This window comes from Hyperoodon ampullatus (assembly GCF_949752795.1).
Source record: "Hyperoodon ampullatus genome assembly, chromosome: 20".
NCBI lineage: Eukaryota > Metazoa > Chordata > Mammalia > Artiodactyla > Ziphiidae > Hyperoodon > Hyperoodon ampullatus.
Genome location: NC_136933.1, coordinates 23014179 through 23032468, shown reverse-complemented (window position 1 = coordinate 23032468; position 18290 = coordinate 23014179). Strand labels below are relative to the sequence as shown.

General features: G+C 38.5%; 1 protein-coding gene across 21 annotated transcripts in view; it reads right to left on the bottom strand.

Annotated features, from left to right (window-relative positions):
* Positions 1 to 18290, bottom strand: part of SORBS2 (sorbin and SH3 domain containing 2) — a gene marked incomplete at both ends in the record, with an annotated part of 89063 nt that overhangs the window by 64134 nt on the left and 6639 nt on the right. For 19 of the 21 annotated variants that reach the window (XM_079726485.1, XM_079726498.1, XM_079726479.1 and 16 more), the window contains 2 exons: positions 1451 to 1623; positions 5045 to 5183. In XM_079726485.1, the coding sequence (XP_079582611.1) occupies positions 1451 to 1623; positions 5045 to 5183 (312 nt within the window). The remainder of the gene's footprint in view (positions 1 to 1450; positions 1624 to 5044; positions 5184 to 18290) is intronic. The other 2 variants (XM_079726481.1, XM_079726483.1) reach the window with 1 other exon arrangement.

Below are 18290 nucleotides of genomic sequence, written 5' to 3'. Positions count from 1 at the left end.
TGTCAAGGGTCAATTAAACAAAACCAGTGACACTGTACCTGTCTGACACTGTATCCCTATGTTATTAGGAAAAAAAATTCAAATTAAAGCATTTTGAGTCAGAAATCTTAAAAGAGAAACAAACAACAAAGTGCCACCACCAGAAACATGCAGCCACCCTAAGATTAAGAATGTTAGTCACAATCCCTGAACTTTTCCTGTCACTTAAATATGACAATCATTGGTTCCAACAGAGATTTTTAGGACTTTATAATTAGTCACATTCAACATCCCCAGAATCTAATGAGTCTAAAGCCCCAGCAACTGCTCTACAGATTTACTTTCTGGCTTCCAATTCTAATACAGATGCTTGGAATAATCAATTTTCAACTCTCCTCTCCGAGCACAGGATCCCCATATGATGAATGCAAATCCAAGGAGACAAGAGACCCCCAGTCTTTGTCTTTCGTTCTTTCTGAGCGATTCCAATCGTCCCTGATCTCTTTTTCTGATCTCTTGCCGGTTCTTTTCCTCTCTCCACCCTTGTCTTTGGCCCCCCAGGTTTGCCTTCCAGGCCAGTAGCTCTCGGCACCAGCCCAGCCGCATACGTGGGTGTTGCAGACCGAGTGTATGCAGTCGGCGCTCCCTTCTCTCACCACCCCCCAGTTTCACCTGCAGAGGTGCTGCCGCTCTCATCCTGGCGCCCCCAGTATTCCTTCGCGCAGGCCAGCACAGACCTCCTCTGCAAGTGGACTGGATCAGCAAGCAGCTGCCTGCCCAAGCTCAGCCTCTGCTGCTGCTGAACTTTGCCAGAAGGGGCTGCCCTGAAACACCGAGCAATGTTCTGGCAGAGCTTAAAGACTTCAAAAAAAAAAACCCCAAACACTTTCACTTATCGCCCCGGAGAGCTCTCAGCAGGCACAGCTGACGAGGGACACTGAAACGTGATGTGTATTTTCCTCAGACAGTTTTTCCTTTCCACGACATGAACTCCCTTCCCTCCAATCATCTCGCTGCCCAGCACCCAATTCACAGCTCCCAGTCTCCTGGTGGTAACACACACCATCCATCTCAAGAAACAAATCACCGGTTTATTCGCAATGCACATGGGAATTCAGTGCAGCCAAAGAATTCACATTTTCTACTTCATTCTCTTTTCTCTCCCTATTGCCCCAACACTCCGTGGAAGAGGTAAAACCAGACAAAGCCTACTTTTATCGTTTAACAGAATCACAATTTTCGTGATTTTTTTTCGTGATTTTTAATTGAAATGGAAAAACAGATTGGGTCATTATCTTCAATCGACAGTTCCCTTTCTCTGCCACACACAGCATAATATTCATGAGAACTCAGATGGCACGGAGGGCAATCCTCATTATATAAGAGCATAGGAATGCACAAAGCCATTGACAATCCATCCTTTGTGGAGCCTGTGCACAGCCCGGGAGCAAGGCGCGCTGGCATTTCCTACCGTTCTAATTGCCGTGGGGATTCCGGATTCATCCACCGGCCCGATTCCCGGGTAGTGCGGCGCTTTGATGACTGTCACTCTCTTCTCCTCCTCTGAGGATCTGTACAGTGGTATCGAGCTGCCCATGCTGCCGTCCAGAGACTGTGCATGCTGGGGGTATGTCTCTGAGGAATCTGCGGAGAAAATTTGGTGACATATACTTGATGCACGAGGAATCAAATTAATGGAGCCTCATGCCTACCGTAATATAATATATTTAATTACATATAATTACGTATAATTACATAGTTATATGTAAATATATAATACTATATTATAATATATTTATAAATAAATATAAAGTGTATTTCCATCACTCTATCTTTTAACTCATTGACCTTAAATTTGAGCCACTCATTGGTAACATGTAGGTATATACTGAATAGACCTCTAACAACAAGATCCTCATCTTTCAGTGATGAGGGGAAGGGGAAGAATAATATTTGTTGAAAGACCATGTGGCCACGTGGCAGCCACTGTGTTAAGAAAGCATTGTACATGCATTACTTCATTTTATCCTTCTAGTTATCTTGGGTGAGGGGTCCATTTTATACATGAGGGGGCAGAAGCTGAGACAAGTTTAGTCATTTCCTTCAGGTCATCATTTACGTTACTATTATTTTGGTGAAACTGCTGACTACCATTTTCTTAAAGTACTAAAGTGTACTTTTAGGATGAAAAATATGACTATTGAGTCTATGACAGCGATTTTATAAAAATAAAGTGAAAACAAAAACCACATAAGGAAATCTTCACATCCAAACATACTTGGATGTGAAGGCTTATGGGTAGAGAAATGATCGTAAGCTATTAATATTAACCTTTATTTAAGACTCCATGATGGCCACTAAACTAAAGTAGCTTCGCTTTTACTTAAAGTAGCAAAAACCATGACTTCTCACCCCTTGGATGTGAAAATTGCCCTAAGCATACATTGTGACTGAGATATATCATGCTCTTCATGCCATCTTCGTTAATTTTTGGTATACTTTCATAAGAAACAGAGAGGACATAGGTGTACTCTATATTCCACTTAGAGTTTACAGGTGTTTATGAAAATCTACATTATCATGTGTTTAGTACAGTTGATAATATGACCTCCTGTTTTTCTACAATAAATTTCAAAATTCTGCTGACCAAGAATGACTCTTGGCCATGGTTTGTCAGATCTGTTAGTCAGGTCTCTTTTTATGTGCATATGGAAAAGTCCTTATGTCAGGGCAGCAGTCATTGATTACGTATAGGTATAGATATAAATATAGATATAGACATCTAAAAAGATATGACTGTTTTGTAGCAAATTTATACACAATTTCATAAGATTTTTAAAAAATTTAACTCATCATTATAAGGATAAGTAGAGATAAGACCTTTGTAAACTCATATCCATTATAATATTTGTAACTGCTGTTACTATGACTGTGTTTTAGTTTGCAACAGAAAAGCATTTTCAATCCATTTCTGATGAAGAATGAATAAGGCTAGGAATAAAACTGCTTTATGTGCCACTGTATGTAAAAGTAGTATCTTTTCCAAGCAACTCTGAATTAAGACGCAAAGTGATATTTGACTCTGATTTTCCATTTAATTACAGAAAGGATTTGAGTGGGCAACCATGATGCTAGTATTTCTATCAAACACTTTTTGAGCACTGAGTATTTGCAAAGGCCTAGCCTAAACAAACAGTGTTAACTCTCTTCATATGTGGGTCATAAGATTCTATGAACTTATAGCTTACAAGTTAACCCTTTATTTTATTATGCTCTTATATGGTCCACTAACTCTCATTTTTGCAGCTTTGTCCTCAACTTTATGAAGTTCCTCTAAGGCAGAATAGATTTGTGTATATTCCTCAGGACCTATCTCAGCACTGGCCAATTGGAATTTGTTCAGTATTTATCTACAGAATTTCTTTCTCTGTAGTATAGTTTATATGTAAAATCCACCCATTGATATGTTCTAATATAAAAGCCTGTCCATACTTAAGTATTTATATATTTTGTTTGTTGGGGTGGGAGGGACAAGACTGTGTTCATTAAGACAGGCAAAGGGGACAGAGTCCAACTTTGATAATAATTATTTGGAAAAATATTATGGCTGGGATAATTTGTAGAGTTTTACTATAGATGTGTAATCATGCATAGCTCCATAAAGAATCTAGATATAATGGACTCCTATTATAATACTACACCAGGGACTGATTATATAAGGGCAGTATTTTGGCACAAAGCCGTTCTACTCTCTTATACTGTAAAAGGACATCATTATAAGATTCACAGATGATCCCAGGAGCAGCCTTAGAGAAGGTGCAAGTATATTTAGACTTTTCTTTGAGTCTCATGGCTACATGTAAGTCTTATAGTTAGAGAGGCTTTGTTGGCTATAGAAGTTGAGTTCCACAATCCATAGGCTGGGTGTTCCTGGGTAAACTAATAGCCTCATCTTCTTTCCATACACAGTGTTGGGGAAGAGAAGGCACTGTCTGCTGTCAACGAGGACATGGGAGTTAAAGCCCTGTGTTCTAGTTTCTTTCTCTCTGCTGGTTGGTGGTGGCCAGAGGATCAGTCTGCTTTTCTGAGAGGTATGTTGTGGTCACGTGGTCCTGCGCCGTCTTCCCTGTTTCTTGCTGCCCTGCAATCCTTCTAGTTGCTCAGCATGGAACCTTTCTCAGCTTGAATTCAGATGATGGTTCGATTTGGTTTGTTTTTCAATGTTTGTTTGTTTGGTTTTTTTAACATTTTTAAAAACTAAGAAATATTTATTACATTATTTTCTAAATTGTCCTAATATATTTTGCTGCATAAAAATATTTCTAACATTATATAGCACAGCTTCTTTTCCAGAAAGCTTTAAAGAGTTCATAAGCCCCATGAAATCATATGTTTAAAAATTTATATGAATGCTCTAATGTTCATTTTTCTTGGGGGGGGAGAAGAGCTCTATCTTTCATTTAGTTCTTAATTCCCAAAGGATTAAGAACTATCTTTCTATAAAATTCTGCATCATTATTTAAAGGAACTCACATCCCTGACTGGTGGTCTTCTGGTCTCAGTTTGAATAGTAGTTTACTACTTTGGGAGGCAGCCTATCCCCTTGTTAAACTGTTTTAACTGTTAAATAGTTCTTCTTTATATATATCAAAATAATTTTCTACAATGAAAGCTTTTCCACAAAAGAAAGGGCTGTCTCGAACATGGATGGTATTTGCCGCCCATGGAAATTCACTACATGAATGTTCTCCTGGTATATATGCACACTCCTCTCCCCAACTGGCCATCTTCTTCTTTCTGCCCCATCACCCCAAATATCTAATAGCCTTCTCCAGACTCAGATACAGATGCAGTCATCATCTTGGAATAGCCGGGTCCCTATTTTCTCCAGTGTTAAATCCTCTGCCTTTGATTCCTCCCCTAGGAGAGGCTCATTAAATAGTGGACTATTGAATGTTTCTGCTTCCTTTTCCAAAAATTATTCGGATGCTTTATATTTTTCTCATTCGGTTTGTACCTGTTATGTTGAAATTGTCATGAAAATCGTGACTGTCAGATGACTTACCAAGTGACCGGCCATGCTGCATGATAATGCTTGAATTGAGTGAGCCTGGTAGCGAGTAGGCGGAAGGGGAAAACGGCCTTTGATAGTAACTCAGTGGACTCACGGTGCCTCCAGAGTTTCCATTCACTGTTATCTGGCTCTGAGAAAAGTGCAGAGACATCCTGTTAAAGTGCACGGTCCCCTGTAAACATCACTCCTTTAGATGACAATAATGGCTTCCATTCACATGACAGTAATCAGCTGTCAACTATTTATTTACTAACTGATGTCGAGAAGGGCATGGGACGTCTTTTTTCAGTGTCTTCTCTATCTTCCTTTACTCTGAAAATCACTCTCTTTGTATGTCAGAGGGCACAGGAGGCGATTAGGAGAATGGAAGCAGCTGACCAGTGGGCATATTGCTCTGCCAACAGTGATGTCCAAAGATATCAGAGGAGCCAGTATAAAATAAACGTGGAGGGTGAATCTGCTCTAATGTCGTGACTTAAATCACACTGCTCTGGGTGTAGGATTTTAAAAGAACATTCTTTGACAAGAGGAAAGTGATCAGTTCTCAGGCTTAATCAGGGATATATATCCTGTAGCAAATCAAGGTTTCCAGGGCAAGGTGACTGACATAAGGTGGACAATTGTTTGGATTTATATATGTCATGAAGCAATCTATCCTGGAAGAATCAAATACCTGGCAAAGCATCAGAAAGTGGTGTTAACCCCCCGGCTTCTTCCTACTCATGTTTCATTTAGCACGTTATGGGCCTCTTTTTGGTTCCTTAATAATTTATTGTTTTGATTGCTTTATATTTGAGTATTTTCATAGCCCCAGTGGTATTTCAAGATTCTTGTTGACGATGGTCGTATATATGCTTTTTAAACATATTTTTCTGTATACCATGCAACCTGGTGCTAATAGGATAGTAGATATTCAATAGATACATATTCTAATTGAATTGAATCAGCTCAGTTAGAGGTTGAGCTCACTATTAAGCGTGCCTGTCTGTCCACAACATAGCACTGAGCATTGTGGAGATTGTATAATGCATGCAAATAAGATAAAACATTAGTAAGAGCATTTAGTTGAAATACCTTACAGCTGAATCCACACAAAACACACATATGCACATAGATAAAGAACCATAATTTGTGACCTTTATCTGCTTATTTGAAAACAAATTAAACTTCTGTCGTATAGGCCTGAAACATAGGTAGTCAATTAATTGAACATTTCCATGATTTTTCACTTTAAAGCAGATGTTTTCAAATAATGTAGAATTAATCTAGTTTCATTACTTTATAGCCATACCACATCTGTCCTAAAGTCAGTAAGCGTATCATTACAATGATTGTGCTTAATGATGAACTACTGCTCTTGAGGGTCATCTACCTTAGAGCACTGGCCATTCAGATAAGTGTGATGCACCGATCTACCCAAATGCTTCAGAGTGCTTATATATCTTTGATGAATTATTCGAGACTATTTTTGCCTCCTTGCCCAAATCCAGTTTTGTTGATCTTTGTAAATATAATTTAAATATTATTGTTATAATTAATGTTAAAGGCAGGAGAATTCTTCTTATTAAAAACTATCATGTGACTATGTAACTAAACTTAGGAAAGTTGCCCTGCCTCCTATTTTGATGGTTCCAATAACATTGGTTATGGGTTAAACAAAATAAAAGCTGCAAATAGATTTAGTCTTTCATCATGCTAAATCAATTAGGATTTTACTAATGAAATAATACTACTAGAATTTTAGAAAATACTTTATTGTTATAGTGAAATAATTATTAGGAAAACCATCTCATGGAGAAGGTACATGCAATTTAAACTATTACTTGAAACTAAGTTCAGTTACAATTGGCTCCACAAAGCTATATGTATGCTTCTCAGGCTCCTGAAGAGTCTTAGAAACAGTAAATTAAATAGGCTAGTACATAAATAAATACACTATCACTGCTTTGTATTTTTGGGTAAAGGCATTCCTTAGAGTTTTAAAAGTAAAGAACTATTGAAAGCATAGTAGAACATGGAGAGGCTCATGCCTGTTGTGCTCCAGGTACTAGTGGCAGGGGAGGTATTAGCCGTGGAAAAGGAGGTTCCTTCCGTAGCTAGTCTCTGAATGTAACATTTCAGGGGGAAGTTTTATACCCAGCTGTTGAATGAATACTGAAACCCATCTAAAGTATTATTAAGTATTTAGTAAAGATACTAAAAAGTATCTTTTGTCTTCTGTAATTGCAATGTCTTGAAAAACATATAGTTTATAATATTTCTTCAGGCAAGAAATTCACAGATTTATGACCTTGATGCAACATAAAAATTATGTAGCACAGCTAAAATTTTCTCTATGACAATGCATATTTAGAACTTCATTATGAAATCAGTTTTAGAAAAAAATACCCTTTATTTTGCCTAAAGTTATGTGCCTTTCAAATTGAAGCTATTATCTATACTTTATATGCAATAGAAAATCTGCGCCATAAAATTTTGAAACACTTTAGGCATTTATAAATCATTTATTAGGGACTGCTTGTCAAGTAGATATATTTAGATGAAATAAATATGTATGGGAAATATTTATTTATTGCTCTAAATGGAAGACAAATTATTGATATATAAAACAATAAATATTCATAAATTTCTATACTGGGGTGTCTTGGGAAAATAATTCCAACAAAATCCTAGGGCTAAGTTTCTGCAATGTAGATTAAGGTTATTTACATCTTTCACTCCTGTTGGATAGGTGGGTTCAAAAGATGTAGCTGTTAATGAAAGGGGAGCAAGAAGAATTAACATCATACAGTGAGTAATCATGTATGTGACAAATAAGGAGATGTGAACAGTTCACACAGGGCACATTCATATAAATCTCTGAAGTAAACTGTTATCTACCAGGATTTAATACTGTATTAAAATTTTAGACTTTCTCTATTAATCATCATATTATATGTATACCTATCTAAATTTCTGAGAAAACTTCTTATTAAGGCAAATCACTGTACAACTCATTAGCTAGAGCAACACAGTGTAAACATAAGTGACTCTAAAATGAATGAAGAGAATATAATTGACCTTTTTAGCCCAAAATAGGTTTATGAGGATGAATGTAATGTATTTCCATAACAGACTGTACAGAATCGGTTTAGATGGAATCAACATGTATGCAAATAAAAATGCTCGGCTGCAAAATCAGATGGCAGACAAGAAATTGGTCCTTTCGGTCTTTGGAGATCTGTTTAAAAATGATGGAGCATAGGAAAGAAGAATAATTACATGCATGATAGGAGGGGTGGTTAAAGTGATGCCATCTGTCATGGCAGACTGCTGACCCAAGGTTGGGGAAGGTGTTTCAGAACAGTCAGTTTGTCAGAGTCAGCTCTCTGCAGCTCATCTGGGGTGGCTGAGGAGTACTCCCTGGAGGAGCACTCCCTGGAGGAGCAGGAGGGGTGCTCGCCCTGGCAGGTCTGTAGTGAGAGAGCCTGTGGCGTTGCTGTGGGTAAGGCAGGCAGGAGCAAGAAGAAGGGGTTTATAAAAACAATGCAAAAACATCGGGGGTCTTTGCAGGTTGTAGCAGGGTAAGTGATGCTGGGCTGGAGCCACTATCTGGTGAAAAAGTGGTTGGGTTAAAAGGTACCACAGAAGGAGGGCATGAAGAAGAGGCTTCTGGTACGGTTTGTCTGTGTGTTTGTGAAGCATTTACCTCCAGCACATTGGCAGGTAAGTTCTGGTTTCCAAGCTGGGTTTGAGGAAAAAATAATGAGAAGAGATAGAAATGATCCAATTAATAAAAACATCTCTTTTTGCAACGTGGCAGAGAAGGCAAAGCATCGGTTTTATTTGCAAGCACTCTAAGAAAATATATTCAGAAGAATTAGGTGCCAACCACACAGTAGAGGAAAGGCATGAAAACATGCAGAAAAGGAATCCAGTAAATGTTTTTTGGAAATAAGACCAGTTTTCACACAGCTTTAGTTTTGGGTGAGGGCTTAAGAGTGTTGGTAAATGGAATTTTTTTTTTCTCTAAAGTTTTGGTTTTTCTACTTGTGACACCAAATTAATATCAAGTCATTCATTGGTTGGCAGAATTAGTTTTCCCTTCACCAGAAAAATCTGATAGCAGATTTCTCCCTACTGCCTCCTTGTTGGAAAATGTCCCCCAAATATAAATCAGTTTGCCTCATGTTTTTCTGATTTTCAGATCTAGAGACTGATCAAATTAAAAACAACTAAATGGAAAGGGAATTTTGTTTCCTTCCCACTCATTGAATCTCTATGTTAATTTCACTATAAAATACTAAAGGAATTGAACTTTAAAATATCCTAGCAGTGCAAATAGTGGTACCTTTGTGTGAAAATGAAATGAAAAAAAAACAAAAACAAAAACAGCCACTGATGATGTTAGAGTATGCCCTAGCTGGTTAGAACTACTGTTGGCTTAAAATCTTAGGTAAAGGAGAAAGAAACTGAAGGAGAAAGAAAAGGTTTAATACCTCCAAGGCTAAACATGGCGGAGGGGTGGTCTGTAAAAGGAAGAGAGTGGATGGCCCATTAAAGATGTCATAGCTATCCATTTTCACCTTCATGATAGCTGACCACACAGGGCAAATATGATGATAAGTGAATTCACTCAACATGAGTGAATGAAACTCTGAAGCAAATTTTTTTTCTTACTCCTCACCCCCACCTCCAAAATAAAGGTTTTTTTGAGTGTTCAGTATGGGGCCAGTTGTAGCATAGATAGCCAAAGTATTATAGGATATTAATACAAGGATGGGGAATGTATTAAAGAAAACTGTATAAACTTAAAAATCTTGCCTAGTAAAGATTTAAGTGATTCTTGGCCAGCCATCATCCTCCTAACAGTTGATGTCATGCAGGCTGTTGATCTCATAAAAAGTTATAATTTATTTTTGTCCTCAGAATTTTAATTAGAGAGTTTTAAAAAATCCAATATATAAAAAGGTCTCTTGGCCACAGATACCTTAAAAATCTGAGAGCTATTGATCCTTCTCTTAGGAAAAATGCACAAATTCATGTATGCATAAAATTTGCATCAACTTTAGGGGTTCATGGATACTTGAAAGCACATTTTTAATCTAACAGGTTAAGAAACTCCAACCCTGGATAAAAAGACAGATTTTTCTATTCTATTCTTATCTAGTGAGCTTTTGTTGTTGTTGTTTAAAGACACGCATTTTAAATGTGATACTTTTATACTCATATGTGGGCATTGCAAACTCAGGTGCTGACCCTGGGCCAGGAATGTATCCAGAATGTGCAAATCAGGCTAGGGGTTAGATAAGAGGGAATGATGGTCCAATCTCTACGTCTGCATCTTTATTGCTGTCCCGATACAGGGAGGGGGAAGGGTAAGCTGTGACCAAGTGAGAGAGTGGCATGGACATATATACACTACCAAATGTAAAATAGATAGCTAGTGGGAAGCAGCCGCATAGCACAGGGAGATCAGCTCGGTGCTTTGTGACCACCTAGAGGGGTGGAATAGGGAGGGTGGGAGGGAGACCCAAGAGGGAGGGGATATGGGGATATATGTATATGTATAGCTGAGTCACTTTGTTATAAAGCAGAAACTAACCCACCATTGTAAAGCAATTATACTCCAATAAAGATGTTAAAAAAAAAAAAAAAGAGGGAATGATGGAAACTGGTAGAAGGCAAAGGCCATGTTGCCCCAAGGCAGCCAAATTAAAAATTAACTCAGTGGCAACCAAACAAAGAATATCTATAGTTATAAACCCTTAGGCCGTATGTTTTTTGGCTCAGTAAATGTAGAATCTGGAGGTGGAAGGGGAATAGTTGGATATGGGCTTGGAGTGGAGCTTGGGGTACAGAGAAAGGGCGCAGGGTCTGGCAGGGCCAGGCTGAGGGTGAGGTGAGCAAGGCACTTATCTTGGGTGCAACATTTAACGGAGTGACAAAGACTAAGTCATGGGGATAAACACTATTTTAATGCAATCTTATGAAAAAAGAATCAAAGTCAATACAAAAAAAATCCAAACTGAGCAAAATATCAAAAATTTAAGCAATGAACAGTGCCATGCCAGGTCATATTGAAGACTGAGGAAAAAGGAAAAATATGTACCCTGGATTTTAATGGAAGCAATAATATTATAATAAAATAATAATATTTTCAAAATCTGTTTTTTCCTGATCTCATTTTCAGTTGAGATAATAGCCATGCCTGACAAATTTCCCTTGGCCAACGATGATCTTAAACAATTTTTAACTAATTTAAGATGAAGTTAAAATTGTAATAAATTCTGTTTTGGTCCAAATAAAATATTTAAACTTAAAATAATGTTCATTTTTGATACGCTTACGTTTCAACTTTTCAGTATTTTTTAAACTGCTGAAATGTCCTAGAAAAAAATGACATACATACATAAAAACATACGTATATGGGGGAAATATTTTTCTTTCTGTCTCAGACTCTAATTGGCTTGACATGGCACTGTAGTCTGGGATCTTAACACTTCCCTCTTGAATGTCTTTAGTGGTTGAACTTCTAGGCCTCATTTCTCAAGAAACGTATGAAATATGTCTTAAATATCAAGTGAAAGGATGTGACAGGTTTTGTTCTCTACTTTTCAATAGAGCTGATAGTAATTTACTTGAAAAAAATATCTAGGGGAGAGTTATACAAAAATCAATCTTTATATTAAGAAATTATTTGTATCTTATTAGGTGTCATAATGGTATTTTCATTATTTTTTTCTCTTCACCCATTAGATAAAGGTCCTAAAATTTCTACAGACCTAAGGATATCATACCTTATATTGGCTTTAAACTACTACCAGGATAATTGAAGTTGACAGTTGAAAACAAATGACAAAATAATGAAAATTGCTGAAGGCTTGTGATGGGCTAATTAAAATGGGTTTTATTCTATAATTATCCATATCACTGTTAAGATTTACAATTTCCATGGTAACTTTAAAAGAACCAATTTAAGACTTTCTCTGAAAAAAAAAGTTCGCTTTTACATACCACCCATCTCCTTCTGTGATAATCACCCCCCTCTCTGACAGCCCTCCTGAGGGGATGAGGAGGAAGTCCCTGGGTGCTGTGTTTGTACCAGGCAAGCCCATTTTATTGTTTAGGAGGGAGAATAACTGAACTAAACTGGGTCAACGAGGCACTGCCTCTTTCCAGGGAGTTTGAATTAAATGATACTGAATGCCCCAGTCAGGTAATCGTGTACCCCACAGTCCCAGATGCAAGTTGACACATAATCAGAGCCAGGGAATGTCATGGAAATCCACAGGCAACTTGGAGAGATGAGAGGGCAGAAGCTAAGAGAATGTGGCCAACTTGCAGGGAGGTGAGACAGAAACTGGGTGGCCTCTAAGATGGACAAAGAGAGTAGCTAACTGGTCATTCCCCAGGCCCCCTAAGACCTGGCTTTACTGCCTGCATTTGATGATACAAAACTGCCCTGTAGCCTCAGAATAAAAACCCTTTTTACCAGAGGTCTTAGCGTTATAGTCCCTACCCACAACCTGGGTGACAAGTGATCTAAGATGGTCACACAGATTTGGGCACATTGATGGAGTGTGTTGTCTGGATCAGGGGAATGAATATTTCCACTGTGCTACTCAGATCAGGAATATGATTTTGACTCCGAGAAGGTGTCACATCTTAAGAACATTGCCAGAACATGGGGTTCAAGTGTCAGATTATATCAGAAACTAAAGGCACTTGAACCTCCTGGTTGAGCTGTGGGTCTGGAGTCAGACAGATGTGGCAAGCTGTCTACCTTCCCTTGGCCTCAGTTTCCTCATGTGTAAAAATGCAGACATTAATAAAACCCAACTCCTAAAGCCTGTGAAAATTAAGTGAAAAAATGTATGTAAAGTGCTAGTCCAGCATTTTGTGTGCTGTAATAGCTCTTAATAAATGAGAGCCATTTTTTAAAAAGTAAAATGCTTGGAAGGCATAGGAATGCTTTGCCCAAAGCAAAGAGCAGGGTAGAGAGAAGAGTAATATGAAAAGGGAGAAACTTCATCTCTTTTGCTTCCTGTTGATGAAGTACAGAAGTTAAGGAAGGCGGAGTGCCTCAATATGAGAAATACTTTCTAATACTTAGATCTGAGAATTGCCCAAGCCCTGACTAGCTGTTCCTACACTAACTGAGCTCTCCATACCTACATGTATTCAAGAAGAGGCAGGCTGCGCTTCTATTTGGAGGTGTTATAGAGGGGCTCCTAGGTGATTTCTAAATTCATGCTGGAATCCCAGATATTCTCTACTGTTCAGTCATTCAAACACACACACACACACACACACACACACACACACATCAGGTGGAGGATTTGCCATAGACCTGATCAATTGATCTCATAACAAACCCATAAAAAAGAAGTCATGAGATATTGGCTGGCCATCCTAATAGAACACATGAGTGATTAGAGCTGGTGTTGATGGGATTGGTCCAGAAAGCATACTCTGTATTCTACACCTTTTCTATCATCCCACACTGCTGACATTTATTCATGATTCAGCCTTCCTTAAAACTTCTACATTTTGATCCCATGGAGCAAAAGAGATGAGTTTTCTCCTTTGTCTGCATGACACTGAGACAAAGTCCCCTCTGAGTCCCCAGCATATGTGCTGGAGGAGTGTGAAAGTGAGGCTTTGGCAAATGCTTGATGACATTATTTCATAATAGAAGGGCCAAGTTTATCCTCCTGAAGCAAAGGGCACAACACTAACAAATGCCAGAGAAAATGTCTGGGGTGTAGATTTTGCTGTCTTTCAAAGCTTCTGGTTTAGACATTCACTTATCTGACACTGAGAACAATGTGACATTTTTAGCAACAGGATGTCTGTTCACACAGTGACAGAGGGCAACATACCTCATTTTGTGTTCTCTCTCTCTATAAATTTGTAGGAGGTAAATTAAAACATATGCAGCTTATAAAACAATATGTTGTATTATCAGATACAGAGAGAATTAAAATTCCTAATGGTAAGCTGCAGTTTTCTTCTTACACTAATGGTCAGACTTTAATGAAAACAGCAAAAGTATGTAAATGAAACTTCCAGAACACTAAAGTTTCCTTTTCACCTCTCAGTGTAGAGCATTTTTGTTTCTTGGGACTGCTAATTTCTTGGGAGGATAATTCTTTATAATAGGGCATATATTTGGCTAATTCATGATGTGTAGCTGACAGCTCTTGGCATTTACTGAGACTTCTTGCAAGAATGTGGAATGTAAGTATTTAAAACGAAAAGGCCACCACCGTGAAAGGCCATTAGGTGGAAAATGAGACAAAAGTAAAGTGTATCACAATAGGCAAGATGTGCAAACATGTCTAGACACCGATCAGTGGCTGAATGGATAAAGAATATGTGGTATATACAGACAATGGAAGATTATTCAGCCTTAGAAAAAGAAGGAAGTCCTGTTATATGAGACAACACGGATGAACTTTGAAGGCATTATCCTAAGTGAAATAAGCCAGTCACAGAAGAAGAAATACTGCATGATTCCACATATATGAGGGCTCTAAAATAGTCAAGCTCATAGAAGCAGAGAGTGGAAAGGTGGTTGCCATGGGTGCGGGAGATGGGAGTTGCTGTTCACAGGTGGAGTTTCAGTTACGCAAGAAGATGACGTGATTACATTCTAGAGATCTGTTGTACAACATCACGCCCATAGTTAACGGGACTCTATTGTACACTTTAAAATGTGCTAAGTGGGTAGATCTCATGTTAAATATTCTGACACAATTAAAAAAACTCAGAACTACAACAGTTTTATGCCACCTTTTGAGAAAGTGTTATAAAAGACTATACACTGTAATCTCGGAACCTACTGTTGGTTGGATGAAACATCCATTCAAAAAATGTACTATTGGGCCTCCCTGGTGGCGCAGTGGTTGAGAGTCCGCCTGCCGATGCAGGGGATACGGGTTCGTGCCCCGGTCTGGGAGGATCCCATATGCCGCGGAGCGGCTGGGCCCGTGAGCCATGGCTGCTGAGCCTGTGCATCCGGAGCCTGTGCTCCGCAACGGGAGAGGCCACAACAGTGAGAGGCCCGCGTACCACAAAAAAAAAAAAAAAAAAAAAAAAAAATGTACTATTGAAAACAATATATTTCCTTTTCCCAATCAGATGCATAGTTTGGAAAAAGGATATTATTTTAAAATAACAACAGTTACTCCATAGTGATGGATAATTATGTAGCAGGCAGTGTCTTATTCAAACCCCACAGCAATAGTGTGAGATGAATGCTATTATTATCCCCATTTTATAGATGAAGGAAGTGAGGCTCAGGGAAGGGGAATAACTAGATGAAAGATCTTACATTAATAACCCCTTAAGGAGCTGATTGTCCAATTGTTCTCCTCCCAGTCTCTCTTAAACTCACAAGAAAGTTCCCCTCCACACTTCTAGGTCAGTGGTAGGTTAGCAGACCTCATCTTACACATGTACTGTCAGCAGCATTTATGCAGTTAACCACCTCTCCTCGATATACTTTCCTCCCTTTCCTGGATTTCCTCCTCCCTTGAATCTCCTTAGCTGATTCCTCCTCTTACTGTTGGGATGCCCTTGGGCTCAGTCCTTGGGCCTCCTCTTTTCTCTGTAGTCATGCTCTGGTCATCTCATTCAGTCTCATGGCTGCAAAACCATCTATAAGCCGATGGCTTAGATCTCTAACCTGGACCTTTCACCTGAACTCCAGACTCATGTATCCAACTACACAGTGGACCTCTCCATGTGGATGTCTCATAGACACCTCAAACTCACCATGTCCCAAATGGGACCTCTGATCTTTCCACAGACCTGCTCTACTCAGGGTTATCCAGCCTCAGTGGACAAAGGGTGGCTTCCATTTTTCCCCGTTGCAAAGATGCAAAACTTTGAAGTCAGTCTTGACTCCTCTCTCTCCCTTACCTCCAACATGCAATCTATCAGAAAGCCCTATTTACTCTACTTTCAAAATACATTCAGAATTCGATTTCTCACCACCTCCACTGTTTCCACCCTGCTCGGAGCCACCGCCATTTTTCACTTAAGTTGTTGCCATAGCTGCCTACCTACCTGGCCTGCCGACTCTTTCTTGCCCTACTATAGTTTGTTCTCCACTGAGCTGCCAGAATGATTCTGTTAGAATATAAGTCAAATGACGACAGCCATAGCCTTAAAATCCCCCAATGACTCCCATTTATATTGGGAGTAAAAGTTGAAATCCTTGCAATGGCTTCTAGGAGCATCTGGCCTCTGGCCTCTGTTACCTCTGACTTGACTTCCTCTTACCTACGCCTCACACCTATGACTCCCTTGCTGGTCCTTGAGCAGCCCCAGAGTGCTTCAGCCTTAAAGCCTTTACACTAGGTATTCCCTCTGCCTGGAATGTTCTTCCCCCTACTGCATGAAGACCCTTTGACTATCCTATTTAACATGGACTCTGCTCCCCACATCCCTGCTCAGTGCTGCTTAGTTTATTTACATAATCTCCTTCTAATGTATGTAGTAAGCTGCTTATCTAAGTTTTTATTAATATTTGTCCCCTCTACCCCCGACAAGACTTTAATCGTCAGTGGTTTCAAATGCAGCTCTGTGACTAGAACAGACGATGCATGCCCAATAAATATTTGTTGAATGAATAAAAGTGACAGCATCTCAAATCTTAACTTGTGGCTCATGCTGATTCCCTGAGGATTGTATAATGAAACCATCTGTCTCCGGTCAGCCTGGACGGTGACAAAGCCATAGGGAAGAAAGTTATCAACTTAAGTTTCCAAACATAATAAAATGATTTAGAAGAACCAAACTATGTCAGATGAGTGAACTGAGCTGTGAACGTGGTAGCATTTGCTCTGATTGCTCCTACACCTTCTTCCAGGGATACGTCCTGGGGCACAAGTTAGTCTGCTGTCTGACACTAGCCCAGCCCTGTCTGTGGTGTCTCAGCTTGACTTTGCTCCCTACCTCATGGGATTGTGGAAGTTATTAATAAATGTGAATAAGTTGGAACAGCATCTGCATATAGTGAACTCTTAGTATTTGTTAGCTGCTATTGTTATTATTTCATAAGGGCTTTTAGAAAATACTACCTTTATTCAAAGAATTTACTCTAATGAATGAATTTTGCATATCATGATTAGCTGATGAAGGAAATGTTTTAGCAGAGGTATAGAAATACCCACTTGTCTTTTTAATCATCTAAGCTTAAGGTTTCTGCTCTATGGGTGTGGCGGGGGGGAGAGGATTTTGGTGTCAATCAGATGCCTGTTGAAGATTTTCTATAAAGCTTAAAAATATATCCCTTCAAGGATATGTCTTGAATGATCTTTAATAGCACAGCTACAGGAGATAGTATTATACAAATTATTTACTCAGGTATGAGTGTTTTCCAGACTCCCACTACTGCTGCAGTTGCTAGTGTATCTTTATAAATGGCTACCATTTACGCAGGGCTTGCTCTGTCCTAAGTGGTTTACCTCTACTATCTCCCTACTCTTATCACAACCTAAGAATTAAGGATTAATTAATATTCTCATTTCTTTGTTCAGACTCACAGAGTAGTTAGGATGGTTGCCTCATCACATAGCCAGTGATAGAGCTTGGATTGAAATCTACAGTTTATCATTAAAGCTTATGCTCTTAGCATTACATCATTTTGTGGAAAAGCCAAGAAGACAAACACATTTCTCTTCTAACTAGATTAATAAATATCAGCAGAATGACACTATGGGAGAATTTTACGTATAAGCAAATAAAGATTTACTTCTTAATAGTCTGAGTACTAAAGATTGATTAATATACTTTCTGAAACTGTAAACTTAAAAAGGTAGAAATTGATCAAGTTTCAATGAAAATGTATATTGAACTACAAGAAAATAAACTCTGGTGGAATTAAGATGAATGTTTCTTGCCAAAGTGAATTATAATGGACAATTATTTTAAGAGATTTTACACATGTAAATAAAGTACGATCTAGGTACTCAAAGGTCTGGCATGAAAAATATTTCTTTAAAACTTAAAAGTACTTTGCAGTCTTAAGTGATAACCAATCATCAATGATTTCTAATAAATACCTAGAAGGAAGAAACTGTTAAAACATTATTTCTGGATAAAAGATCTGTAGATATATATTTTTTTATGTAGATATTTTTTTTAATTAAAAAATACCTAGAAACTTGTCAATGAATTTAGTAGGGTTTTAAATAGGAAGATGGTTTCTTTCTCCTTTCCTGATTGCAAACTAACAAAGCATTGG